General features: G+C 49.9%; 2 protein-coding genes and 1 long non-coding RNA gene across 4 annotated transcripts in view; 1 reads left to right on the forward strand and 2 right to left on the reverse strand.

Annotated features, from left to right (window-relative positions):
• Positions 1-2,473: 2,473 nt before the first annotated feature.
• LOC138687968 (mitotic-spindle organizing protein 2B-like) lies at positions 2,474-15,525 on the reverse strand. 2 transcript variants are annotated; one of them, XM_069797655.1, is made up of 3 exons: positions 15,341-15,513; positions 15,120-15,265; positions 2,474-2,749 (listed from the first exon to the last, which is right to left on the reverse strand). In XM_069797655.1, the coding sequence occupies exons 1-3, from the start codon at positions 15,493-15,495 to the stop codon at positions 2,589-2,591; spliced, it is 462 nt and encodes a 153-aa protein (XP_069653756.1). In that variant the 5' UTR covers positions 15,496-15,513; the 3' UTR covers positions 2,474-2,588. The 2 variants fall into 2 exon arrangements, with proteins under 2 accessions (XP_069653756.1, XP_069653755.1); XM_069797654.1 differs by lacking the exon at positions 2,474-2,749 and adding an exon at positions 14,192-15,046 and having other exon boundaries at positions 15,341-15,525.
• SHF (Src homology 2 domain containing F) overlaps positions 2,526-26,303 on the reverse strand; it is a 40,683-nt gene continuing 16,905 nt past the window's right edge. Inside the window, exons 7-8 of the mRNA XM_069797653.1 lie at positions 15,855-24,461; positions 2,526-2,749 (exon numbers count right to left, since the gene is read on the reverse strand). Coding sequence (XP_069653754.1) covers positions 24,275-24,461 — 187 coding nt within the window. The 3' untranslated portion in view covers positions 2,526-2,749; positions 15,855-24,274. The remainder of the gene's footprint in view (positions 2,750-15,854; positions 24,462-26,303) is intronic.
• LOC138687970 (uncharacterized) lies at positions 3,264-3,562 on the forward strand. Its single transcript, XR_011327008.1, has 2 exons — positions 3,264-3,369; positions 3,433-3,562. It is a non-coding gene; the product is annotated as an uncharacterized lncRNA (long non-coding RNA).

Consider the following 26,303-nt stretch of genomic DNA (forward strand, 5'->3'; position numbering starts at 1 on the left):
CGCCACCAGACAGTCACATTTCCAGTGCAAGCTACTGTCACTGCAGGGCTCAGTGATGCCAATACATGACCTACCTCAGCACTGTTCACCTCCTAATTCAGCCAACCAGACTTTCTTGTGATAGCATATGCCCACACATTCTGTACAGTTTGCTTAAATATTTTTATGGTTTTAATATTTTTTACCAGCTGTGGAAATTGGTTTGCTGCTAGATAACTGTAAAAGTGAGATTTGATAAATGATTATAAGAAATCATATACTAACATTATGATTGAAACAATAGACAAAAGTGTAGCCAGGGGATTAGCTAGCAGAGGTAATTACAAATGTGTAGTCAAGTGATTAACTAGTAATTAATTACTCATAAGTTTTGTAGTTCTTTGCTCTTATGACTAGATGTTCCTGTACGCTAGATGAGAACAATGTTGAAACTGACTACATGTGATTGAAACTGTGTTAAGCTTCAAGATCGAAGAACAAGGACTTCAAGGTCAACCAACAGAATCTCAAATGGGTCAGTGGTCGTAAAAGCAGCCCTTCAACTCAAACGAATTCTTCATTGCACATGATCAGATGTAGGCAGTACTATGATAATCAGTTACAATATTTTTCATGTATATGTATACTAATCTGATTAATATGTAATGAGTTAGTCTATATAACCTGTTTGTGCTGAAGCTGTGGCACACACACTAGGTGGAATTAACCCCTGTGCATCCAGCACTGCAATAAAGAATGTCTGCTTTCTAAAACTCCAAAACGAGTCTCAGAGAGTATTTCTTTACAGGCCGTGAATTTCAGTATCATCTGCTGCTACAACCAGCACGAACTTAACAAAATGGATTTTAGGGAAAGAGGCAGCAAGAAGCATTGGCTTGTAAGATGAGTCATGACTTCTCTGGAGCAACTTGAGCACTTGTGCTGGTTTTGGCTGGGATTGAGTTAATTTTCTTCTTAGTAGCTAGTATGGGGCTATGTTTTGGATTTGTGCTGGAAACAGCATTTATAATTCAGGGATGTTTTAGTTACTGCTGAGCAGTGCTTACACAGAGCCAAGGCCTTTTCTGCTTCTCACCCCACCCCACCAGCGAGCAGGCTGGGGGGGCACAAGAAGTTGTGAGGGGACACAGCCAGGACAGCTGACCCGGACTGACCCAAGGGATATTCCAGACCATAGGACATCAAGCTCAGTATATAAAGCTGGGGGAAGAAGGAAGCAGGGTACGTTCGGAGTGATGGCATTTTCTTCCCAAGTCACTGCCACACATGATGGAGCCCGGCCTTCCTGGAGATGGCTGAACACCTGCCTGCCCATGGGAAGTGGCGAATTAATTCCTTGCTTTGCCTGCTGTGAGGGACTGAAAGAGTTAATGTCTCAAATATTGTGGTGAGGCAAGTTCTGCTTAATGAGTAACTCCGCATAACAAGGAATTCTGCCTAGCAAAGAACCCCAGGTGAAAAGAAGCAGATCAGCACCATCAGCAACAGGAGGGGGAGGGCATGCCCGAGGGTGCACAGCTCCCAGTGCTGATGTGCTGAGCAGGACAGCTCACCCTGCAGGGAAGGGAAAGTTACTCCCCAAACGACCCCCAAGCCCAAAGGCTCACAAACTGCTCATGACACCTAATTAGCCTAATGCCCACCCGAAGGAGGGGCAGGGATGATAAAAGAACACAAACTGAAGCCTCAGGTGCACAAGCCCACTGGAACTGGACCCCTTGGCTGACTGAACCAATGCTGGACCCAGGACTGGTGAAATCTTTCTCTTCTCCCTTTTCCATAATCCCCACACCTCATCCCTTTAGACATAAACTATTGACCAAGTCTGGGACTAAGAGCAGATCCAGCTGCCCCACAGCTCCTCTCTGAGAAAGAGTCCAGAAAGCAAGGGGGTCTGCTCTGAGCCTCATGACTCAACGGGATGACTCTCCTTATTGTCTTCCCTGAACTGATCCCCAGACAAGCAAGGCCTGTAGTATATGTTTGGTGATGCATGGTTAGCACGTTACACAGTTTACTGACATAGTTTCATGCCAATTTTTGTTGTGAGCACACCAATTTTGGTAGTGAGCATGCCAATTCTTGTTGTGAGTGAATAAAAGTTGAGTTTTGTGAGCTTAAGGATCCCTGGTGTTGTTTCACCTTAAAATCCTGACCTGGGAATCAGCAAACCTGAGTCATCATCCTGAGAAATCAGGACATGACACTTACATGCACAGCTTTTGCTTTCCCTATTAAACTGTCCTCATCTCAACCCACGAGTCTTCTCACTTTTACCCTTCTGGTTCTCTCCCCCATCCCACAGGTGGGGAGTGAGCAAGCAGCTGTGTGGCACTTAGTTGCTGGCTGGGATTAAACCCTGACAGCACTATTCCAGGCTTTATGTCTCTTTCTTTGTCCCAGGTGCCTTCAGGTAATCCCTAGTAGTTTGCGTCGCCAAAGTAAGTTTTGGAAATAAGAAACAACAGCTCTGTTCCATATATTACAAATCATGTTTGTCAAGTTAATACACACAACACAAGCAGTTTTAACAAGCACAGTTTATATACAATTTCAAGCATCAAAATACATCAGTTCCAATGCCTTATTTAGGTACTGTTGCCTCCTCCACTGTTCTTTCCAGAAGCTCCTGCTTTCTGCAGCCGGCTCGCACTTGGTTGCCGAGGCATCCTCTGGGCAGATCCTTCCCGGCTGCTCCTTTCTGCTAGAACCTGGGTCCCGCTGACAGCAGAATTAGTTTTATTTCTCCCTGAATAAACAAACACATACATTAATTTTCAAGTCCCAACCCTACGCATCATCCACACAGCATCTAAGCTGCAAGCGTTCCTTAAGAAATCATGCAAAAGGCAAAACTCTGTTAGATGTCGCAAATGCATCCAGCACAGAAAGCTAATTTGTGAATTCAGCTCAAGAGGTATCAGGGCCACAAAACCAAAACAAGCTGCAGTAGGAGCATTCTTAATTTTCATCAGGTTTAATCTATGAAGTAACCAGCCACTTCGTTCTTTAAACACTTGCTTTTATTTGGCGCAGGAACACCAGCATTGCAACAGCACTTCAAGGAGAAAATTAAGAGCATCTAACACCTCAAGGCTGGGATAAGTGAACCAATGTGCCAGTGTCCCTCAGTTTCTGAACCCTGCAGCCACATTCTCAGATCAGAAACCCTTCTCTTCATGTCACTTCTGTGACTTGATAAGCAAGCTTGGATTAATTTTCTGGAGTTTCCAGGAGCTCAGACTCCTACACAGGACCTACTCACAGATTTTCTTACTGTGTTCAGAAGATAAGAGTTATCCTTCTGTAGGCACAACTGACCATCTCTAAAATGCAGTGACACAGCAGAGAGAAGCCATGGGTAGAAAGGTAGAAGTTGAGGGAGGCAAGGGGCACACAGCCCACCCTGCTGGATTCAGCCAGAGGAGAGAGTGACAAGCTAAGGTGTACTGCAAACAAATGACAGGAGGGGATAAGTGAAGGAGACTGACTTTTCTTGGCACTGGAGATAACTACTTCAGATAAGAAGTAGGACTCGCATTAGGAAACATTACAAATAAAAGAAATGTGAGGCAAAAGGGTCACAGCTTTTACTAAAGATAGCAAGCTCCAAGAAGCATCATAAAAAAATAGTAATATCAAGGAGGAAACAAAACACAGGAATACAGTGAGCTGTAGTTACTGTAGTTACATGCATGCAATTTAAAATGAAGAGTGACACTTTAGCAATCATTAATCAGAGCAACCTTCAGAATACGAACAGCTACTCCACACACTGAAGTCTCCATGAGCATGGATTGGAAATCATCATCTTGGATCATTTGTGCTATCTATGGACAGCACACAGACTGGAGATATGTCTGGTTTACTTACCAAACCACCCTGTCTCCTTGGAGCAGCTGTCTGAGAACAGGACTCACATCAACACCACAGGTTAACACCTTGCAGCACCAGAAAGACAACCTGAGAACTTCCAAATAAGAGTATGTGGCCCCTGCATATCTGTAAAATTTGACAGACTGGAGTGGCAAAAGAAATATATTCACTTATCCCAGCTGAGTCAGGTGCTCTTAAAAAAGTCTATTATTGTAAACCACACTAGTGATCTGCCAGCAGTTATCATCCCAAGCCAGCCAATCAGCTTTGCAGTCTTTCTTTGCAGCTCAAGCACTTTAAGCAGTTTCACTAATGCAAGTATTGTCCATGAAAACAAACAAATTGCACAAAGGCAATACATGATCTCACAGTATTTGAGAGAAAAACTGGCAGGAACAAAAAGCATTATAGTTCACCATGATGCTTTTAGCAATCCAGAACATCTCTATAGGTGAATGCCCCCCCGCTTCTCACATGCATCTATCCAGTAAGAGTGCAAGTGTACGACAACCTGTGTATGACAACTCTAACCATGTGCACATACAAAACAACTGTACCATTAAGCACTATTGGAAGTCAGGCCTTGATCTTCTGACCTAGCTGAAACAACTTGGGTAGAAAGAATCACTTTATTGAAGAGAAGCTGTGCTCAGACAAAGCACATGCCCTCCATCCTCTCTGCCTCTAAACCACAGTAAAACAAACCAGTTACTTAAACAGCATAAAAAACAACTATATTTTTGGAAGCATCCTATCTTGACTCATGAACCAGTCAAGAATAGCTCAGGGTGTGTGCAAGGACAGGCATGATTTGTGCACTTATACCAGTTGAAACACTATCAGAGATAACAGATTCAATTAATGCAAAGCACAGAAGTTGAACAACCACAAACTCTGTACTTCAAGTACTACAGATGAACAAAAGGATTCCACTGATATTTTCCTTGGTGACACAAGATGTCCTAATCTTGGACGTGTCTGGCTGTCATAGAACACCTGCAGCCCAAATAGATACAGATGCCAGAGACAAGCCAAAAGACAGCCTAATCAAATACCTCCCTTCCCAAAGATGACTCCAAAAGAGGCAGCTACATGTTTATCTCAAGAGCCAGCCATAGTTTAAGAAGAATGGTATATGCATACAAACAGTGGCAGAAGTGTGCCCTACCCACCTCTGACTGCTAGCTTCCCCCATTTAAAAACAGCAGTGCCTGCTGTGATCAAGCTGCTTACTTGGATACATTAATGCTGATCATCTCTGACAAAACCCAAGGCCAAAAGGCTACAGCCACTTCTAGGAGAGGCTGAGGCAGGAGTCTTCAGGGTGGAACAGGGCAAGAAGAGTAATCCTTAAGTAGCAGAGGGAGAAAGAAGCACCTTCTTGCATCAAGCAGGAGGCAAGTGAAGACCCATCAGATTTAGGAAAGGAACCCCAACCCCAAATACACTTTCAGAAGTGGAAATCCAAAGCTCTTCTCATTCAGTCTCCTCGCCACTCAACCTACTGCTTTCCCCAGGGGATCCTTTCCTGCCTCTGAGCAGTAGCAAGGACTACAGATTTTCCTCCCACTAGTAAAATAAATAAATAAATAAATATTGGTACATTTACTTGTAACACAGTTAGGGATATCAGGGCTGCAGCAATCTCAAAATATTTCTTGTATTGCATATTGCCAGTGACTATGGGCTAGAGCAACCATGACAGTACTTTTAAATTCTCCAAAATCCTGCTCCTGTTTCTGTCTCACAGTAGAGCTTACACTGGGCACAGTAAATCAGCTGACCTTTCTAGACAACCAAAGACTCAGTTTTAGGTGTGAACAAAACAAACTTGTAAGACCAGAAGTCCCTCCTTCTTGCAATTGCTATGCGTTACCTAGAGGACTAAAGAGACACCTTTTGCCCAATCACCAGAAGTGTGCACAGTGATGGGACTCACTTCAAATCCCATCATCTCCTGACCATGGAAGAATCTCAGACATGGCTAGACTTCACTCTCCAAAGCAGTCCCAGTATGTGACTAGCTCATTATACCCAATCCTTTGCCAGACTGCCAGGTTTGCCCTTCAGAGTCTTGCTCGCATCCCTACATAAGTATCACAAGTAGTCCTCTTCTGCCACACAAACTGGCAGGTTCTCAGGTCTTCAAAGCTGCTGCCATATCTTAACAGCTAATACACACACTGGGCTCTCTTCAGAGCCAAAATATCACCCCTGCTAAAGCAGTCTCCCTGAGAAGACAGAGTAAAGCAGACAGGTAAGACCGGCAAAATACGTCTCAACAAATCCAGCTGAATTTTTTTGAAACACAGGAAGAGGAAAAAGTAAGAAGATGGTTTTCAAATGCACTTTTCCAAAATACTTAACTAAGACCTTAAATATGCATTGAGCAGAGGATCATTAAGCACATTTTCTCTTGCAAAGAGAAGGATTTGGAGAAAGAAGAGAACACAAAATAAGTGGACACCTACACAGGCCTACAAATCACCTGCACAGAACTTACAGCTTCCTCTCTTCTCCAACAAGCTTGTTTCTTCCTAACAGGTTAGGTACTCAACTGCATTACTAGATACGACTACAAAAGCAAGCTTATATTAACAAAGTCCCAGATCCTATTCAAAATACTGATAAGCCTCCTTAGGTGCTCAAACGTCTCAGTTTAACACATCAGGTAAGAAGCATCTAAATGAGATGTCTGAAGGTAGGTTAGGGTACAGAGCAATTCCCCCCTCCCAGAGCAGAAGTCTGCATTAGTCTGATCAATCTGACAGTCCTTTTCCAAGGCAACTGTCTGAAATAATACTTCATTCTCATCTACACAATGGATGGATTCTCCCTTACTCTACTATCTATGTTACCTTGGGAGGCCGCCAACTTGACGACCCATGAAGCGTCTGGTTTACCAAAGACAAGGTTTTCATTCACCTCTCCCACTCTTTTGAAAGATGGCTCCCTTCAAGGCTGCTCAGCAGTCACAGGAGCTCCTCTCCCATCCACTGACCAACATGAAACACACCAGCCTTTTCCCTACAAATTCTCACATGTTCCTGGTTGCTCCTCATTTTGCTAGTTTTCATCACCACACTTGGGATAGTCTTATTTCCTCCCCTTCTCTTGCACACAGATTACAGAAAGAGTAGATGGAGAAGAGGTCCCTCATTTTTCTCAGAGAGGTCTGTTCAGTCTGTAAGATTTTTTTGAGTGTTTCTTTGGTTGGTTGGGGGGGGGGGGGCGAAGAATGAGTTTGTCACTCACAAACTCAAATCTCATTACTTTGCCACAAAGCCACACATGATGAGTCTGGCAATTACAGTACCCCTCTAAATCCCTTTTCTTTCTGTCAGTACTTGCTTCACAGAGCATGAAAAAGAAAAAAAAAAAAAAAAAACACCTTGAAAATGAGCCTGAAAAGACATACTAAAAAAATCCTAGTGCAGTGTTTAGCTCAAATACCCAGCAGAGAAGAAACCTTACAGCCTCAGGTAAACCTGCAAACCTTCTGTGGAGGAAGCATGACCAGAGAGAGACCTACACTGGCCAGAGATCACCAGTCCTCTCTACTACCTGCTCATGTTGACAGCGCTGCCAATGCCATCCAAGTCCTGGTTTTAGCTATCCATCCGCATTAACTTGCCCATCCATGTCCATCATACCTAGAGCACATATAAAAACATTACAGAGAACCACCCAGGCTACTGAAGGGATCCCAGTACCTTCAGGGAATAAATCAGCACACAGTGTTTCCTCTTGAACTGCAGCCTGTCCAAAAGCCACCAGCTTCTCCAATGGACACACCCACGTACTCATAGCTAAATCATTAGGCAAGTCTGCAACACGCTCCCACTGTACACAGAGCACTGCAAAGAACATAGCACGCTTAAAAGAAAAAGAGAATGGAAGAAGTCTGTACCTCTCAGATAATGCTTTCCCTGCCCCCCCCCCCTTAAAAAGGTTACTCAGATGGAAGTCTTTAACAGATTCCTTCCCAAAACACAGTAGTGCAGATTGCATCACAGCATCCAATACAGCCTTTTCCTCATTCAAAAGGTAAAGATTCCATAAAATGACAAGTTTGTCTAGACTTCAGTTTTCAAAGTACGTTGCCCAGAGAAAAATATATTTTCACAGGAACAATGAAGCCACCTGTTCTTTTGGGACTAGGTCCACATCAGGTTTTGAGCATTCCAGCCTAGACTTTTAGCAAGTTATTCCTGGGATAAGGAAAAAGAAACAAAAGCTGTTTGACTGCTGTTTCTGCTGAATAGAAAAGACTACTACACTACCCATCACCTGTATTTTGAGAGTACTGAAGTTTACTATAACCTCCCAGAAGAGGAAACGAGCTGGAACTTTTAACCAAGGGACTTTCAACCATCCAAGAAGGCACAGTACAGCTAGAATTTTTTTAATCAGTTGTAAAATAAATTACATCAGCACCTGCAATCCAGAAAATACTTCACCATAATTTCTGTACCACAAGATGAACAAGGTCTATAAACTGAAGCTACTCAGTTGCTGATGGACTAAAGAAATGCCTACGATACAGAAAAGTTAAAATTAAAAAAAAAAAGTGCATTCCGGAACAGGAGCCTGGGGGGAAAGGGGAGGGGAAGCAACAACTCCACATCAGGAATGCTCTAAACATAAAACTTCTTGCCCTGTATAATTATCATGACCATCATTTCACAAAACAAGAATAAAGGCCTCCAATTCAAAAGGCTTGAACTCTGCTGCTTATGGTAGAAAGAGTTAAGAGTGAGTAAGAGTTAGCAGGATCTGGAAGGCGATCTAACTGCTCTTTAGTGAATTTAGGAAATCCACTTATTGGAGCAGTATTGATGATGTACTGAAAAAAACTGAGTATGAGTGAAGCAACTAAGTAAGAAAACCATGATCAGGACTGTATTAGTCCTTTGATTAGTCCTATAAGTCACCTACAGATTATTCTACAGATTTTTTTTCAGGGAAGACATACAGACCATGAAGCGTCCGAGTACAACATTTACAGGTGCATGGCACAATTAAGAATGCATTGCTATCAGTCCAGTCCCATGGATATATTTCATCTACAATTAAAGCATAATAGCCAGTATAACCAACAGGAAAATTCACTGTATGATGTACAAAAACCAGATTAAACACATTTAAGAGAAATCCTTAGCATCTCTGGGGAGATTCCTTCCACCGCTCCACAGAGCATTAGCCTTGTTAGCTACCCTATCTCCTTAATACAGAAGTCTGCATTACAAATACCACATCAGGATGAACCCTGAGACAACATGAGGCTGAGTAAGTCCGGGGTGAGTGTAAGAGGAATGCAAAGCAGCTGGCGTGGCCAGCCAGCGGTACCCAAGAGTGATGGCAGTCACCATGGGCCCTTGCAGCAATAGCTGTCATACCAAAAGGCTGACCACAGCTGGAGACAGACAACACAGAGAAAGTGCAAGAAATAAGAAGTGAGAAAAAGGGATGAACAGGGAAAGCTACAAAACACAAGGCTGGCAAGAGGAACGCATAGGGAGGACAAAGTTGGCAACAAGCTGCACAGTAGACAGAGAAATATTTAGGAAATAATCAAACAACAACACTTGGAAGAGACCTTGACCATATCTAAGTATTTACACAGGAAGAAAGTAGTTACAAATGCAGGAGCAGAAAAGGACTTAGAATTCTCAAAAGCATATTTTTCCACACAGGCAAGAAAACACAGCCCATGAACCCTTCACTGAGCCCATGGCGGGTGGTGGGCTCAGTGGCTTTTCCAACAGGCACCTAAGTGCAACATGGAGTTTCACAGAGTAGGAAAGCATTCTGACCCCTGCTATACAGTTCCTTGCAGCCTCAAAATCCATAGACCAGGTGAGAGGCCCACAATGGAGACAGGATTTTGAAAGGGAAGCTCATGTTAACAACACATTTAGTACAAGAAATAAGCTGGGGCAAAGCTTTGGGAAGTAACTTTATGGAAGACACTTGGGCTGGGGAAGTGGGGAATGTGGAAAAGCCAGTTGGAGTGCAAAGAGTGAGAGAAGCATCAAAGAATATTCATCAGCCTAGAAAAAAGAGCAAGGCATTGACATATGCATGTCAATAGAGAGGTAGAAAACTGCAGGGAAACCACCAGGAGCTTGAAGGTTGGCTGATGGGAACGGAAAGCATGGAAATAATATGTAAGAAAATGGTATATTTAACTACACAAAGGTAAACTATACACATACCTAGTCTAGGGCAAAACCAACACCACTGTCCTAATGGGTATGCACACCTCACATTCACAGAAAGAAATTGCCCGGGATATCCTTTCTCTTTAAAATCAGCTCTTTCCCTCCCAAATCAACAGTTGAGGAATCACTTCCAATGCAGCTTGCATGGAGTTGTATTTACCTAAATATGCCAGATGGATGTTCCAACACTCAAACACCGGAATCTGGAGCCAGCTATCAAGAATTCAGTTACCAGCAAACACAGCTCCATGCAGAACACCATGGCTATATGCTATGGGAAGATGCAAAATAAAGTCATTCATATTAGAGTTCTTGTTGCTTTAGCGGAAATAACTACTGGGGGCACCCCCCCCCCCCCCCCCCCCCCCCCCCGCCAACAGTGTTGTTCAGAAAAGCTGTAACAAGTCTTTTTCCAGCTGCTTTAAAAAAACCTCCCTGCACCATGATGGGCTGAGAAGCCTAAGCCGATATCTCATTGTTACTGATAAAACTCAAGCAGAGCAGTCTTGGCTAATCTTTAGTGAGACCTGGATTACTTCAGCTATTTGTCTGTCTTCTGACAAAGGAGGAAGCACAGGAGAAAGAGCAGATAAGCAGAGTTGAAGGACACTGTGCGAAGCAGCTTGGCAAGCTTATATAGGACAATCACTGTTCTTTGTATTAGCACAAAGAGCTCTGGCTTTGTCAACCGACACAAGTCCAAGCTATGCAGAGGAGGAATCTCCCATCTCCAAATGCCTGGTCCTGCATGGAAGCTGCACCATCCTCTTCTTAAACAGAAGCAGCATCTTCCAACAAGAGATGGCTGGGCCAACAGCAGATACAGCTTTGGTTCCCCTTCCCCGCAGCAGCTCCTAAAGGGAAAGGAGGCAAGGCAAGCCAAACGCTCCTGCAGAAGAGATCCAGCCCAGAGGACACCCCCAGTCACCCTATTAACACTTACCCAACTCCTGAATGATGGACTTAGACTGTGCCCAGAACTAGAAAGCTCAGTGAATGAGGAGCGATTCCTCCTCCTCTTCAATCTGAGCTAGCTGGTTGTTTCTTCAATTTAAGGAGAGAAAATTACTCTGCTGAAGATACACTGATTTTAGGGGGATCTTTGTTTCAGCAACACACTTTCCTCCAAGGGCTACAGTAAAACAAGCTCCTGTCTTGAGCTAGATAGTTCAAATCCTAATTCAGCCTAAGGTGGTCCAGTAAAACACAAACAAGGCTGGCAGTAATGGCCCAGTTCTGCTTTACATCATTACCAATTTCCATCAATTGAGAGACCTCTCTGGACACCTGCTTGTTTTCATGACCTTCAACCAGGAGTCCTATACATCTTCCTCAGACACATCGCTCCAAGTGTTACATGGCTCTGCAGAGTCACACATAAGCTAGCCAAAATTTGCACAAAGCTGCAATTCAAGCTGCAAAAGCTTGTTCACTTGCCCTTGATGCCCATCTTAGGTCAGGCTGGGCACTGAGCTAACATAGCCCCTCCTTCAACTAAATCACAGCAAGCGCAGACATCTACCTTCCATCCGAGAGGCTACAGAAACGTATCCTCACAAGAGCAGCTGGACAAAACATGTCCTCTTCTTGATATTTATGAGGTCTTACCAGCACTTCTTATGCTCACAGAAAGGAGGACACAGGACTAAGGTTGTGATAAGCCACCACTGAGCTTAAGTTGTGCTCAAAGAATTTTCTGAGAAAGTTGGCTTTTCAATGGTGATTTGATTCACAAAGGAATTAGCCAATGTCAATAGGTGCTGGGTGACAGCAAAGTCATTTAGGCTGACAGAAACTAAAAAGAGAAGTTTTCATTCTAAGTGAGTTATGGCTCTAATAACACACAAGCTTCCAGAAAACAAAAAAAAACCAACATAGCTGGCAAGACCAAAACTTCTGGCAAGGCATGCAAGTGCTGCCCATCAGAATTTGGTCAGGACTGAGAGCGTGATGAGAGAAAAGGCCCCTTTATCACCATTACAGAGAACCAACTTGCAAAGAGAGCAAATCCAAGTTCAGCATTTAATGTTTTACCACATCTGCAGTGAAATCGTGGCTTGATGGGCACAATCCTCCTGTCTCAGTAAGCTGTGCGTGATCCGTGATCTCAGTGCACTGACTAGCCCTGAAGACATATGTTAGCCTTGTGAAATAAAACAGCAACAGGAGACACTGAAGGCCAAACTAATACTGCGAATATCTACCACAAGCAGTGCAGAGCTAAGGCCATCTTTCTCTGAACTTCACTGCACTTCACCCTTGGGTCCAAGGGCTTGTCCCAGTGCACTCAAGGATATCAACATGTCCATTTTAAAGCGAAACTACAGAGAGGAAAGTCTGGCTGGACACACTACGACTGCAATCTGACTTGGGCACCATCTTGGACCAGGAGATGCTCTGCTAAAGATGCAGAATGAGCATTCTGGATTAACACAGGCACAACCAAATTAAGCTCCCAAGACAGATACTAATTCCTGCAAACTCATAGCCTCTCTAAGGTGCTTGCAGCACCTCAAGCTGGTAGGAGGCAACGGTTAAGGGCATTTCAACTCTACCTTAGGGTTTCCAGCTTTTCCTCTTGAGAAATTTAATACTGATTAGCAAACAAGTTGCCATCTGACTGTTTCAAACCTGAGCTGGCGTACTACTAGCTAAAACTAGTTCATGGCAGTGGCCCAGTCCTAGAAAAAAAATAATCTCATTTTTACAGGAAGTACCACACAAATAGCATACATGAGAGAACAAAAGCTACTCCAGATTAACAGGCAGACAGGAACAAAAACCTTACCAAAGTTCCTTCACAGTTTGAGTGGCCCATCACACCTGAAGCACCAACAAAGGAGAAGAGAGAGCAAAATTTAACAGCATCTTTTGTTCAAAATTACTGCTCTTTTGAGATGTTTCCTCTCAACATGGTACTGGAATAGCACGGTGCTTTTTACTTAAAATATCCAAATACTGTACCTTTCTCATTTTGCTCGGGGAAAAAGTAGTCAGCCAGGTGTCGTCTTTCTCCCCTGTGCATATTTAGAGTCATTTCTCAGTCACATGTGAGGCTGTTCTCTTTACCGCAACCAACTTCTCTGCAGGAAATTCTTAATCAAGAGCATCTCTTGAGAAAGGGGAACCTGTTCACAGTGAAGTCCATGGAGTCCCAGACACTTTATCGGCACACTCCAATTCCCATTTGGTCATTACAAACTTCCTCAAAGTCTCTGTACAGCCACCCTCAGCTGCTCAGTGAGGTGATTCTCACCCACTTACCATGTGGGAATCCACACCAGAAGCAGCAAGCTCTGCTATTGCGAAGGTGCCTCAGATTGTGGCATAATCACCCTTACCCTAAAACTCACTGCTTATAGCTGGTCAAATAAATCTTGCCTTTCAACTCCACTTTGTATAGGACTTAGCATCAGACTTGCAAGCACAGCCATGAGAATAAACACCTCCTACCACCAAGGCAGCCTCAGTAGTGAGGCTAGACTAAGCAGTAGTACGCTATCATGACAGGGAAACCTTACTTCCCCTCCCACCTTGCTCTGGTTACCTGTGCCGACAAACCTTTTCTTTCTTGCCCCATTCCCTGTGTTCCCAGCACAGTCCTTGCTGACAATTACTTTTTAAAAGTTTCGCCTCAAAATTCATCATGGGTCAACAGAGACCCATCAGCTACAACAGATTTTTCACCTTGAAACAGAGAGAGGAAGGGAGAACGGAACATGACAATACAATTCGCCTTGACCTCATCCATTTCTAGGGTCCTGCTGGGTGATCAAGCACACCCACGTTACTGGTATGGCAGCGCTGGGGCGTGCAGCAAGCCGAGCTTTTGGTGTGCAGTTTTGCTCTTGGCAACCACAGACAATGCTCACAAAACCCTGCTGTTTCGGCCATTACCCCTTTCTACTATATTTTTGAGCACAAGAGAAATGAGAGCCTTTTCACAGTGAATTCAAGCTTAGCAACAGCAGACTTATTTTAGTTACCTCTTTTTAAAACTTTTGGAAGTAATCCGCAGAGGTTGCAAGCTACCAGCCAAAAGTCACTTCCGGAAGTTCAGGCAGTAAGTAAAACTTTTATTAGAACTGGTTTGGAACAAAATAAAATATATATACTGCACAGCGCCAGGGCTACATTTGTTACTGTCCGCCGAGATTAGAGCAATAACAGAAGATAATTACATTTAAAAGCGGTTCCTATTTTAGCTGACAATCCCACGCAGCCTCCCATTTCACGTTCCCACCTAAATACCATCTGCCGGGCATGGAAACCGATGGCCGGGTGGCAGAAGCCACCGAGCTGCTAGGTGGGGACAGAGCAGAGGAAGCATCGCAGCTCCCCTCCTTTTCCAGGGATTCCTAACGTACCAAAAACCCGCACTTTCTGTCGAGTTAAATACAAGCGAAGCAGCACCGCGTAGTAGGATTGCGTATTAAGGGGCTTTTTTTTCGTTACGGGCTTGGAGGGCAGGGCCGGGAGGCTACAAAACCCAGCACAAGCGACTGCAGCAGCCTCCCCCCGGACGCACCGCACCGCTCCTCCACGCCCACCCCCCGATGCTGCCTAAAACGAACAAAAATTAAGAAAAAAGGGCGCGGACAGGAGGCGCAGCGGGGCGGGCCCGGGGCTCCCCCTCCGCAGGACCCCGCGCAAGTCCCCCCTTCTCCCCCCCCCCCCCCACGCGGCCGGTCCCGTCCCCGCGACTCACACCGAGCGGGCCCCCCGGGGCCCGGCCGAGCCCCCCCTCGGGCCCAGCCGCCCGGCCCGCGGCCCCCTCCCCGCAGCGGGGCGAGGGACGCGGCCGGCGGGAGGCGCGGGGAGGCCGCGGGGCAGAGGGCAGGCCGCGGGGGGGCCTCGGGAGAGCGGCAGGCGGCCCCCCAGCCGCGGCGGCCGCAGGCCGGAGGCGGGGAGGAGCGGGGCGGGGGCCCGGCCGTCCTCGGGGTGCTCTGCGCAGGGAGACACGGGGATTAGGGCCCGCCTGCCCGTCCACCCGCTGCCCGCCCCCCGCCCGCCGCCTACCTCGGGTGTCGGCGGGGAGCGGCGCCGGCGCGGCCGGGGGTCCGGCCTCAGGTCCCGGCGGCAGCCGCTGCCCGGCGCACATGGACTTGAGCACCTGGAAGACGGCGAGCGGCGCCACGTTCATGCGCAGCAGGTCCAGCAGCACCCTGCGGGGACAGCCGTCAGCGGCGGCAACCGGCGGCAAACCGGGGGTACCGGCAGCCGCCGCCCCCGCCGCTCACCGGAACACCTCCGGGTCCAGCCCGCTGCCCGCCGCCTGCGCCAGCTCGAACAGCTCCGCCTCCTCCGCGCTCAGCAGCTGCTTCCGCCGCAGCCGCGCCTCCGCCATCGCCGCCGCCGCCGCCATCCCCGCCACCGCCGCCGCCGCCTCCAACATGGCGGCGCCTGACGCCACGCCCCCTCACGGCCCGGCCCCGCTCGCCGCAAGGCCTGGTCCCGGCGACGGCGGGATCGGCCCCCGGCCAGGCCCGGCTCCTCCCGCCCGGGCCCGGCAGGTGGCAGCCGCGCTCCAGCCGCAGCCGAAGCCCGCCCGGCGGTGCGGGGAGGGTGCTCGCCGGGGCCCCCGGCCCTCTTCCACCCCCCCGCTCCCCCGAGGGCTCCTCTGCTGCCCTCTACCCCCCCGCCCCGGGCAGGCTTCCTGCTTCCCGCGAAGGCCCGTGAAGCAGTAGCCGTGGTGTTTTCTGGGTGTCTTCCCCAGCTTGCCCTTCAAATTCACTCCTCCTCCTCCGAGCTTACGTGCCTTCTGCTCCGGGATGCGCCCTCAGCCGGCTGGAAGGAGCCTCTCTGCGGCCTCCGTGCCCTCTCGGTTTAGTTAAGCCAACCAACCTCCTTTCTCAAAGTATAGATGCCCATCCTGGAGTCTTCAGTCATCACCCACGAGGTTGTGGCTCCCTCCACCAACCCTCTCCAGCTTCTCTTCCACAAGCTGTCACATTTTCAGCTGAGCAAAGTACACGGTGAAGGAGACCACATCGAGGATCACCAGCTGCCCCATATCCACCCATCTGTGGGCAGGTGAACACGTACTCCGTGTAGGCAGCAAACAAGGACACCCTCACCCCCATGCTGGATTTCTTCTTTCTTCTTCCATTTTTCCCACTGGAAGACAGAAATAGCTGGTTGTCCTCATTGTCGTGGTCATCTGGGTGACTTCTTGCATGACCATGCTCTGCCCCCCGAGTGATCTGGGTCCTGTATCACGGCGGTCAACTCTGGATGCTGGTTTTAATCTCCTGTCCCTGCACAGGGTTAGGGGAGGGAGCTAGTGAGAGGCAATGGGAGCGCTTTGGGCCGGAGGCATTGCAGCGGTTTTGGGTGTGGAGAAGCTATATGTGCCAGCTGCCTTGTGGAGCTACACACAGATAATCATCCGTGTTCACGCACCCAACTGTCCACCTCTGCTGGGCTGCAGCATCTCTAATGTGCTTCAGTTCCCAAGCCAGCAGAGAGCATCTGGTGTTGTGTAGGGAAGAAAATTGGAAATTTGGGTCTTGAGTTGCACTGTGGTGAGAAGACATCAAGCCGAGATTGAAATTCTTCTATCTAAATGGAAATGAGCAGTGCCTCTGTCATCAGGGAGGGATCGCCTGTCCTCGCTTCCCACATCCCAGCAGACACAGAGTCCACGGACAGACCAGCTGTGCTGCTGAATGGAGGGGAAGGGGGGGGCACAATGCAGGGATGTCCCCCGCTGGTGCCACCATGAGACACCCCGTCCCATCCCTGCATCAAGCCGCAGGAGAGAGATGCTCCCACTCCACACCCTGAGCAACCTGCAAGCATGTCAAAATCATCAGCCACCACAGGGCGACCTGACCTTGCATCCTGACGGGCGTTCGGCCTCGCTAACAGACAGACATTTACTGCAGCTGCCAAGATGGGAATGAGATGTATGATGATAAAAGAAGGATCTTGCTGCTAACAGCCCTGAGCAGGACCAGCCCAGCAGGGACAATTATCTCGGTGCTGATAGCAGGAGCAGCTGCTGCCAGCATGAATTACCTTGCTGTCTGCGGGGCCGACAATGCCAGAGCCGCAGAGCCTGAGGTCGCCCTGAATGATAGACTTTCAGAGGGACCCTCACCTAAGTGGGGCAGTGCGAGGTCTGCAATGCAGAGGGGACCGGGCAACATCCCTGTGCTTGGTCTCCTGCCTGCTCTGGTGTATGATGTCCTTCTTCCTTTGGGACTGGTGGGAAGTCAAATGCAAGGGCAAGAGCCCTCACCATGTGGGTGATGGACTCTCTCCAGCCCTTCCTGGTCCCATTTGGACCATTTCCCCCAGCCCACGGCATCTGGGAGCTCAGTGACAAGTCACAGCAGAAGAGGGCAGGATGCTTTTTAGCTCAGCCACTCTCTAGAAAAAAAGAACAAAACCAGGGACCACCTTCCCTACAATAAACCGGAGAAGCTTCAGCTTGTACCTCCTCCTTCCCAGCCCCAGCTGGCTCCAGCCGGCAGCTTTCCCTGCATGCTCTGGTCACCAGCATCACAAACAGGGCTGGAGACCTTCCCAGGGTAAGGGATGGGAGATCCTGCCTCTCCCGTGCTTCCTTCATGGGCTGCCATAGGCCATGGCTGTGGGTCCCACCTTCCTCACCTTTCTTGGTGTAGGCCTGGATGGGCACATTCTGCAGCTTTGAGTGACAACACTCTCCTCTGGACTGCATGGTCCCTTCTGCCCTCTGAAGCATTTCTAGGATCTCTGATAACCCAGTTTTCCCCTTTTGCTCTCCCAAGCCAACAGGTCAGTAGAGGAAGTCATTGGGATTCCATAAACATGCCCTGAGAAGACCTTAGTTTCTGGAGCTGCAATCTGGGTAGCACCTGGGACTCTGGCTTAAATGACATTTGGCAGGACACGGGGTCTTGCTGCCCACCAGAGGCACCCTCCATTACCTCTGGCAGGACTTTTAACACCTAGTCACCACACAGCCCATGGATTCCAGACCAAGACATGAACCAGGGCAGCCCAGGATGGTGGTGCCAGGCTGCATCTCAGCCCTTGTAAGACAGTTACAAGAGGGGCTGAGCAGATGGGGGCAGAGGAGGCTCAGACAGCCTGAGTGGGTGGAAGGAAAATGGAATTAAGCACAGCACTGAACCTGCAATCTTTACCATAATTACCAGCTAGAGTTGGGGGTTGCTCAGACACCAGGACACGATGCTAGAGCCTTGCACACATAGCAGAAAGCACTGCTACGATGTGCCTGTCCAGGGGCTGCAAGGCACCTGCATGGGAAAGCAGCTAATGCATGTGCAGTAAATTAGGATGTCATGAGCACACGGAGGCAGCACTACACTGCATGGAGTGCCCACCCATTGCACATGCAGTAAATCCAAGACCACTGCATGCACAAGGGGCAAATCAGGCAGACTACTCCCCTTGGAGAGGGGCAGTGGCATGTGTGAGCATGGAGGCAAAGAGATGCAAGAGCCTTCCCTGTAAATCAGGACACGCTGTGCCTGGTCAGAGAGAGCACACTAAAACCAGACGTGCTGTGAATTTGCAGAGAGGTAAACCTTAATGCATGCAGTAAATCAGGACACGCTGTGCATGCGCAGAGAGGCTGTAATGCTGCATATGGGCAGTAAATCACAGTGCACTGTACATGTGCAGCAAGGCTACCTCATATAGGAACAGTGAGAGAGAACACACATGTGCAGAGAGCCCGCCAGTCCCATGCAGGCACAGATCAGGACTTGCTGTGAGCTGCCACTTAATGGAAAAAAATTCAGCATGCATATATTTATCCTGGAAATTAAGAGAAAGACTTGTAGCTGTGCAGGTCATCCAGCTGAGCAGGATGTGAAGGACAGAGAATGCCTGAAGCACAACCACCAGATGAGGACACACTTTGAATGCATGAGATGAGGGTCAACCAGGAGGAGCTGCATGAGATCAGGGAGGAAAGGAGGAAGGAAGGTCACCTCACTGTGAAGGAAGGACCAGATTTAGGATAACCTGGGTATGGCTCAAATAGCAAACAAATGCAGCAAGTGTGCCCCCCACATCCAGAAAAGGAAAAAGAGGGGTTAAAACATATCTAGACTTTCACACCTTTCTTGGGTTTGTTTTTTTTTTTTGAAGGAAACCCAGCTTCAAGATAGGAAAGCAAATAGAAACAGAATTTATCACAGATACATTGTCTCAGTGTAACGTAATGATTTTTCTTTGATCATTAACTTGGACAAGGTGATGCAGCGCATTTAGGCTGGTTAGATTTAAGGAAGGAGTTTGATTTGCACCCAGTATGAACCAGTTTCCAATGCTGGAAGTCACGGGTATGGATAGAGCAGAAGAGGAACCAGCTAATCAAGTAAATGATGTATTAAAAGGGGTGTCTCTGAGCAAGGTGATGCTTCTAGCACTGTTCCTCCACCCCAGTCTTGGGATGACCTGACCAATGTTAATAGCAAGCAGTGCAGGGCTGGGAGTGTGGAGTCATCATGCCTGGGATGTCTTTTCACAAGGGATACAGCCACATCACTAGCAAGGCGCTGACTGGGAAGATCTCACCCAGAAGATCTGCCCGAGCATGCCATTTTGGAGACAGGCCTCCAAAATTGTGCAAGGAAAAGGAGAGAACTGCTCACAAGCGTAGACTGAAAAATAGGTGGAGGCATCCAAGCGTGGATGTTTTGGGACAATTTTCAAACAGGGTACCAGGAGCAAGTAACTGGTTTGAGACGATGCTGGGGAAGCATACTGAAGGGACTGAGCAAGGGTGGTCTCTGAGTTAGGAGCTGAAACTTGCCCCTTGTGTCAGATATGTTGGTCTTTATGAGAAGATTTGAAAGGAGGCATTTTAGCTGGGCCATGTGTGTACCACATGCGTGTGCTATGTATGTGCTACACTGCACGTTTTGCTGGTAGCCTGCAGGGATCAGGAACAAATTTCTCTCCTTCGCTACAAACTTTGGCAGCTGAGCTGTTGGGTTATTTGATCCTTCTGCAGATTGCTGTGGTTCAAGACAGAATACAGGGCACTATGTTTTCAGTGATATTCAAGCAACTTAGGCATCACTGCTAGGACTGGGGGTTTAAACTAATCTCTAGGCTTGGGCTCAAGGAAACTTCTCCAGGCCAGAGGAGCAGGAAGGGGACACTGATGATGGACCACACCCTACACACATCTGAGGGTTTTGCCCAGTCCCGCAAGGATCAGAGTTACTGGTAATGCTCTCCAGCCTCTGAGGTGTTCAGGAGCCTTGGTGACTTGTGCCAGGGTGGATGATGAGGCTGATGTCAGGCTTGACACTAACCGAAGTGCTTCATTTTCAGCAGGTGGGAGACATTAGGGACTGTGACAGTTTCAGCAAACATACCCCAGCTTCCAAGGAGGGCAAGCTCAAATTCTGCCCTGAATCAGCCTTTCACCCCTCTTGGTTGCCTCCCTCCTGCAAGACTGCATCTGCTGGCCAGCGAAGTCCTGTGCAGGAGTAAGCACGGCCCCAAGCTGGCCCACAACCAGGCAGAGTGGCACGAGGCTTGGGGGCCATGCCAGCTCAGCCCTGACCGCCATGCAAGACCAATGTTCCCAGCCGTGCTAATCCAATTATAAAACAAACTTCCTTCCCTCATTATCAGGGTCTGCAGCATGCTAAAACAGCTCAGCGATTATGGAGGGCTTAGCAAGGGACTAGAGATCAGGCGATGAATGACAGAGCTGTTTCACTTCTGGGGAGGAGAGACAGAGAACAGAGGCAGCCAGGAGGACACAGGGGATTGCTGGTACAAGTGGATTGGGAATTGCTACAGACAAAGGTCTCTGGTCAACCTTCATGCTCCCAACAGGGTTAACCTTAAAGCCACATCAGGTTGTTCAGGCCCTTGTCTGTGTCCTGGGGATTAGCATCTTCATGAATGGGGATTCCCTGTCACCTCTCTAGCCCTGTTGCATGGCTGCCCCCACCCACCCCATTCCCAAACAACACTCACTTCAGTCATGGGATAGCACAGATAGCACTAAAATACCCTTGTAAGAGAGATTCAGTTCAAATTTTCTGGGAAGGTCCTGATCAGCTCCCATCATAAACAGAGGTTGCAATACACCAGCCAGTCCCAGTGTCACATACTTTCTGTGCAAATCCCAAAATGAGACCCCCTGGGTCCAAACAGGACCCAGGACCTGCTTGGATCTGCCCCATTTGAGAAGATCAGGTCCATCCCCTGACCCAGTGTCAAGCTGTGGGCTGGCTCTTTGTCCTCCTGTGTCCTGGCTCTTTTTGTGTTCTGCATCCTGCAGCCTGCTCCTACATCTTTCTTGTTGGACCTCCTCCACCACATGAGGGCCCACATGGAGCTGGAGGCTCCATTGGGCTGGAGGCGTTACCCTCAGGTTGCAGTGAATTTGCAGCCATCTGTCCCTGGTGTCCAGTCCCTCCTGGTAATGCTATGAAGAGGGGAAAAAGAAACTAGCTGGGCTTACAGCAGTTCTGCTTCTCTCCAAAAAAAGCCCTTCTTGGACTCTGGTCAACACTGACACTGCCTGGAGTAGGACGGTGAACTAGAGATCTCCTGAGGTCCCTTCCAATGGAAGTTATTATATGAGTGTAGCCAGGTCAAAGGAAGTAGTTATTTCCCTTTATTTGGCACTGGTGAGGCCACGTCTGGATACCATGTCCAGTTCTGGACCCCAAGTACAAGGAGAGAGTCCTGCAGAGGATCACTAGGATGGCCAGGGCTGGAGAACATGTTGTACAAGGAGATGCTTGAGGAGTTGGGCTTCTTTAGCCTGGAGAAGAGAGGGCTGAGGAGGGATGTAATTGCCACAGGGAGGATTGAGAGCTGCTTAGCTGAAGCACTTGGACACAAAGCCCAGCTCCAGAGCAGTCCTGCTGGTCTGTGACTGTTTCTGGGGAGCTGGTGCGACACACACACGTCTCACACCTCTTAGCCCTCGGCAGGGATGACCCTGAGATGGATCCAGGCTGCTTGGGCAGGATTTCACCCTAAGGCTGCGAGGTTGCTGATACAGCCAGCACCGTCTGCCAGGCAGTTTGCTCCCTGCCATAGTTTCTTGAGAGAAAAACCCACAATACGTAGGGAGGCTCTCCTGTGCCTTCATTCCCCAGCTGAACGGACTGGAGAAGCCTCTGCTTTCCCAGCCGTGGCCACAGAGTATCCCCTGAGACAAGCTCTGCACTGGAGCCGTCAGGGCACAGCAGGGCTGCTAAAGGGCCCTTGAAACCTTTTAAATGCAGCAAGGGCATCCAAGAGCATCTCTGCAGATTTCTGCATCCCCAGCCCTTTCTGCAGGCACTGGTGTGGCACTGCCAGGAGAAAAACCCTCCAGCTGGAGTCGCCTCCGTCGCCGCCGGACAAGATGCCTCCCTGGGATGGAGAGAGGCAGCCGGGGAGCTGCCAGCAGCCAAGCAGGGCTGTAAGGAGACACCAGGCGCCCGACGAACTCAAACCACTGCCTTTTAAGGAGCAGCAGAGCCTGAGGCATCCTGGAACAAACCACCAGAGTTTCTGCAGGCTCCCAACCACGGCATGCACTTGGGGACCATGCTGGCTGTGCCTGACAGTCCCCATGGCAGCTCAAAGCTGTGATGAGCAGCCAGGACAGCAATCCCCCAGCTACAGATTGAGTCTGGAAAACCCCAGAGCCCTGGATGGGAGAGCAGAGTTCCTGCTGCGGCGCTCGCCCACGCAAGGTCCCTGCGGTCCCATCGATCACCTCCGTCCCCCCCAGCAAACCAGCAGGACCAGCTCCTTCCTGGGAGGAGGCAGTGGGGAGGATGATGCTTTTTCACAAAGCCTTCATCGAGCCACTGCTAACACATCTCACTGATGCCCCAAGCGCTTTCCTCCGCTGATGCAAAAGGTTGTGCTGGTCCAGCAGCGAATTTGCCGCTGCCATCCCCTCTGCTGACCACTGCAGGACCACCCAGGGAGCGAAGGGGAAAGGGAACGTGCTGCAGGGGAGTAACAGCGAGACAGCTTAGTCTGAAGCATGGATGGAAGAAATGCACATGCGTGGGTACAGCAGCAAGCAACACCAGGAACAAGGTTAAATGGCAAGGTGTGCGTTAAGTGCTACAGACCACCAGATGTAGCTTCAGCCAAATGAAGAGAAGGACCAAGCTGGCCTGAAGACAAGGTGTCAGGAAGATGAAGAACAGGACTGGAGCCAGTAAATACCCAGAGGAGGGGAACAGGAGGTCCGTGAAATTCAGGGATTTTGCCTAAGACTTAGAAGGGGTGAAGGAAAACAATGAGGCAAAAGATCCCAGAGAGCACCGCCTTCTACAGGGAATAACAAGCAAGTCCAAAATCAGCTCATCGCTGCCTGCAAAGGGTCCCAAAGACATAGCAAGGACGTGACCACTGGCATCCCTTGTCCCCCGTGTCTCAAATGAGTGAGCTGGCTCAGGCACACAGGTCTCAGTGTACACAAGAGTGAAGGAAAGATCAATTTGCTTACAGCCTTTGTGTAATAAAATCCCCCTCCCCACCATTTTGCCACACTCAAGGTGGTGGGATGTGGGCGCGCGGTCCCCACGGAGCAGGAGGTGACCATGCACCGCTTTATTAGGCAGCGGTGCTGCACACGCAGCTGAGACTGGTCACTATTTACATTTGGCAAAGGATGGCGGCGAGTACCGAGCACCTGTGTGGGTGGGGGCCACCACCGACCTGCCTGGTCCCCCACGCCTCGCTAGCCACAAGCAGGCCCCTGCTCGCCCCCTGCCAGCCTCCTTGCCTGCGGGCACAGCCGTTTTGTCTCCCGTGGGCAGAGCCAGGCACCCTCACAGAGGCACCTCAGGCCCACTACTGGATGATCTCTCCCCCTTTTCCTGCACGTCACCCCCCTCCCCGGCCTCTCCAAGGCCCCAGCTCCGGTCCTTGCATCCCAAGCTCTGCCAGGAGGCAGGTGAGGGCAGCGGGCAGCCGGCGAGCCCCACTCAGCTCCTCGTGCAGGGGGTCCCCTGGCGCCGTCCCAGTGGGCAAACCAGCGCATGGGAGCCCCCCGAGCGAGTGGGACAGGGGGTCCGGCTGCAGCAATCCTCAACAGCGCCGGCCGTGCCCAGCGAGGTGCTCATGGGCTGCTGGTCCGGAGCCCATCCTCAGCACAGCGGCGCTCGGCCCTGCGGATGCGCCAGTTTTGGGTGCACCCGGCCTCGAGCCTGGCTCACGGGGGGCGAGTACTATAGGGTACGGATAGCCACTGGGTAAAGCAAGGACATGTGCTCAGCCCCCTTGATGGGCAGCTTGCGGCTGGCGTAGTGATGAATGATCTCCGGCACGCTGTCGAAGGGCGGGCTGTGCTGACCCAGCACGTACTTGTTCTCTTGGGTCCGGGACAGTTTCATGTGCATGAAGCCCTGGCTGCTCCTGCAAGAAGAGATCGAGGCAGGGTTAGGGGGTACAGCTGACCCCAGTCTCCCGTCAGCTCCCGACCCCCCTGAGACAGGCAGCCTGCCCCTGCAGCTGGGGGGGACGCTGCTGGCTCCTGTCCCCAGCCACGGCCCTGCCCGCACCATCCCACTCTTGGCCAACTCCAGACAAAGCCCACTGCACAAGGGAAGGAGACGGCCAGCCACGCTGCACTGTGTCCCCCGGTGGGGAGCACAGCTATGCAGTGGGGTGTGAGGGGTCCATCTGGGGACAAGGACGGTGCCGAGGCTGGGGTAGGTGTCTGCAGGCAGGGAAGCAAGGACATAGCTCGGGCAGGAGCAGTGGGGGCTCTTGCTGCAGGGTGATGTAGGGGCAGCAGCTTTTGCCCCTCACGTGTGGTAAAGCCCCTTTTGCAACCACCCCGGCTCACACAGGGGGACTTCAGCTCACGTATCTCCAGCCTCACTGTGGCAAAGCAGGATTTGCTCCTTCGGCCTGCAATGCATTGCCCCCCCCCCATACTGCGGGCTCCATAAAACCCGCTCAGCGTAGCGAGGCCATTTCCCGGCACAGCATGGGCACCGAGCCACGCAAGGCTGCGCAGGGAGATCCTGCCACGAGCGCTGATTCCAAGTGACGGGCTAATGGCCCTGTTGCTATTAATTTGCGTCTCTGAGGAGAGCCACAGCCTGTCTGCAGCGTCTGGAATGCACATTATGGCAAAATATTGATGACTTAAAAGCAGACAGGACCTCATCAGCAATGCTGAGCTGCTTCCAGCGCTGTGCAGGCCGGTTCCACCCCCCCGGCTGGAGACAGTGCCCATAATGGACAGCCCAGCTGCATTAGCAGAATGGGTTTGCAATCCATTTAGCGTTGAGAGGCAAGGAGCCGGCCGTCCTGGGGGAGGGCAGGGGGGAGAGCTGCAGCCCCCCGCCAGGGGCCAAGGAAAAGCGATAGCTGGCCACATCCTGTGTCCCAGCAGCAGGGCGCAGGGAAGAGCTGCGGAGGCTGCACCATGCATGGCATCCCGTGAAGGTGCATGGGTTTATCCGGCGCACACACACGTGGCTGCACCGCTAACAGGCAGAGCTGCCCATGGGTGCTGCCCTCGGCGCTGCACCCTGTCTGTAGATGGACCCAGCCACTGCCTGGTGCTGGCAGGGCGAAGATGCACAGGAGCCCGGTGCAGGATCAGTGCTGGTCCAGAGCTGGAGTGCTGCCACACGGGTCCACAGAGAGGCGATACTGGTTGTGTTTTGCCAAAATCATTTCACGGGTCTTTGTTGCAAGCTCAGGGACCTGACCAAGATCAGACCCCCGGAGAGATGCCTGAGGGAGCACACTGCAAACCCGACAGCCTCGGAGCCAGCACCAGGGGCAGAATGAGGACAAGGGGCAGGTGCTGCTCCTGCCGAGCACCTTACAGACGTGAAGAAGGACCCAAACCTTTGCAGCGTGGCCTCAGTCACTCTCACAGAGGTGTGAGCCAGGAGAGACTCATTCTCCGAGCGTTTGAGGCAATGACACTACAACCCTGTCCACGACAGGCAGCGTAGGGCTGCCTAGCCTGGACCAACCAGAACTGTCATGGCAGGGTTAAATTCTTCCAGCTACCCAGCTACCTGACCTAGCTACGGCTATGTGTACAGCTGCTCCTGCTGCTCTCTCTCGTGCATATTTCCCTTTAAAGCAGCACAAAAGGGCTTTAGGTCAGCACCAGAGCTCTCTTTCAGACCACCTCCTTGGCTGTACCTCCTTCCTCAAGGGAAAAAAAAAAAAAAAAAAAAAAGAGTTTAAAAAAAAGAAGTAGAGAGACACAGACAGACAGCTTACAGC

The sequence above is a fragment of the Haliaeetus albicilla genome, chromosome 12, assembly GCF_947461875.1.
Source record: "Haliaeetus albicilla chromosome 12, bHalAlb1.1, whole genome shotgun sequence".
Classification (NCBI taxonomy): domain Eukaryota; kingdom Metazoa; phylum Chordata; class Aves; order Accipitriformes; family Accipitridae; genus Haliaeetus; species Haliaeetus albicilla.

Coding starts and splice junctions, on each gene's coding strand:
- LOC138687968 (XM_069797654.1), bottom strand. CDS start 15,495: ATGTTGGAGGCGGCGGCGGCGGTGGCGGGGATGGCGGCGGCGGCGGCG. Junction 15,266..15,340: donor CTGGACCCGGAGGTGTTCCG/GTGAGCGGCGGG, acceptor CTGTCCCCGCAG/GGTGCTGCTGGACCTGCTGC. Junction 15,047..15,119: donor GCTCCCCGCCGACACCCGAG/GTAGGCGGCGGG, acceptor CTCCCTGCGCAG/AGCACCCCGAGGACGGCCGG.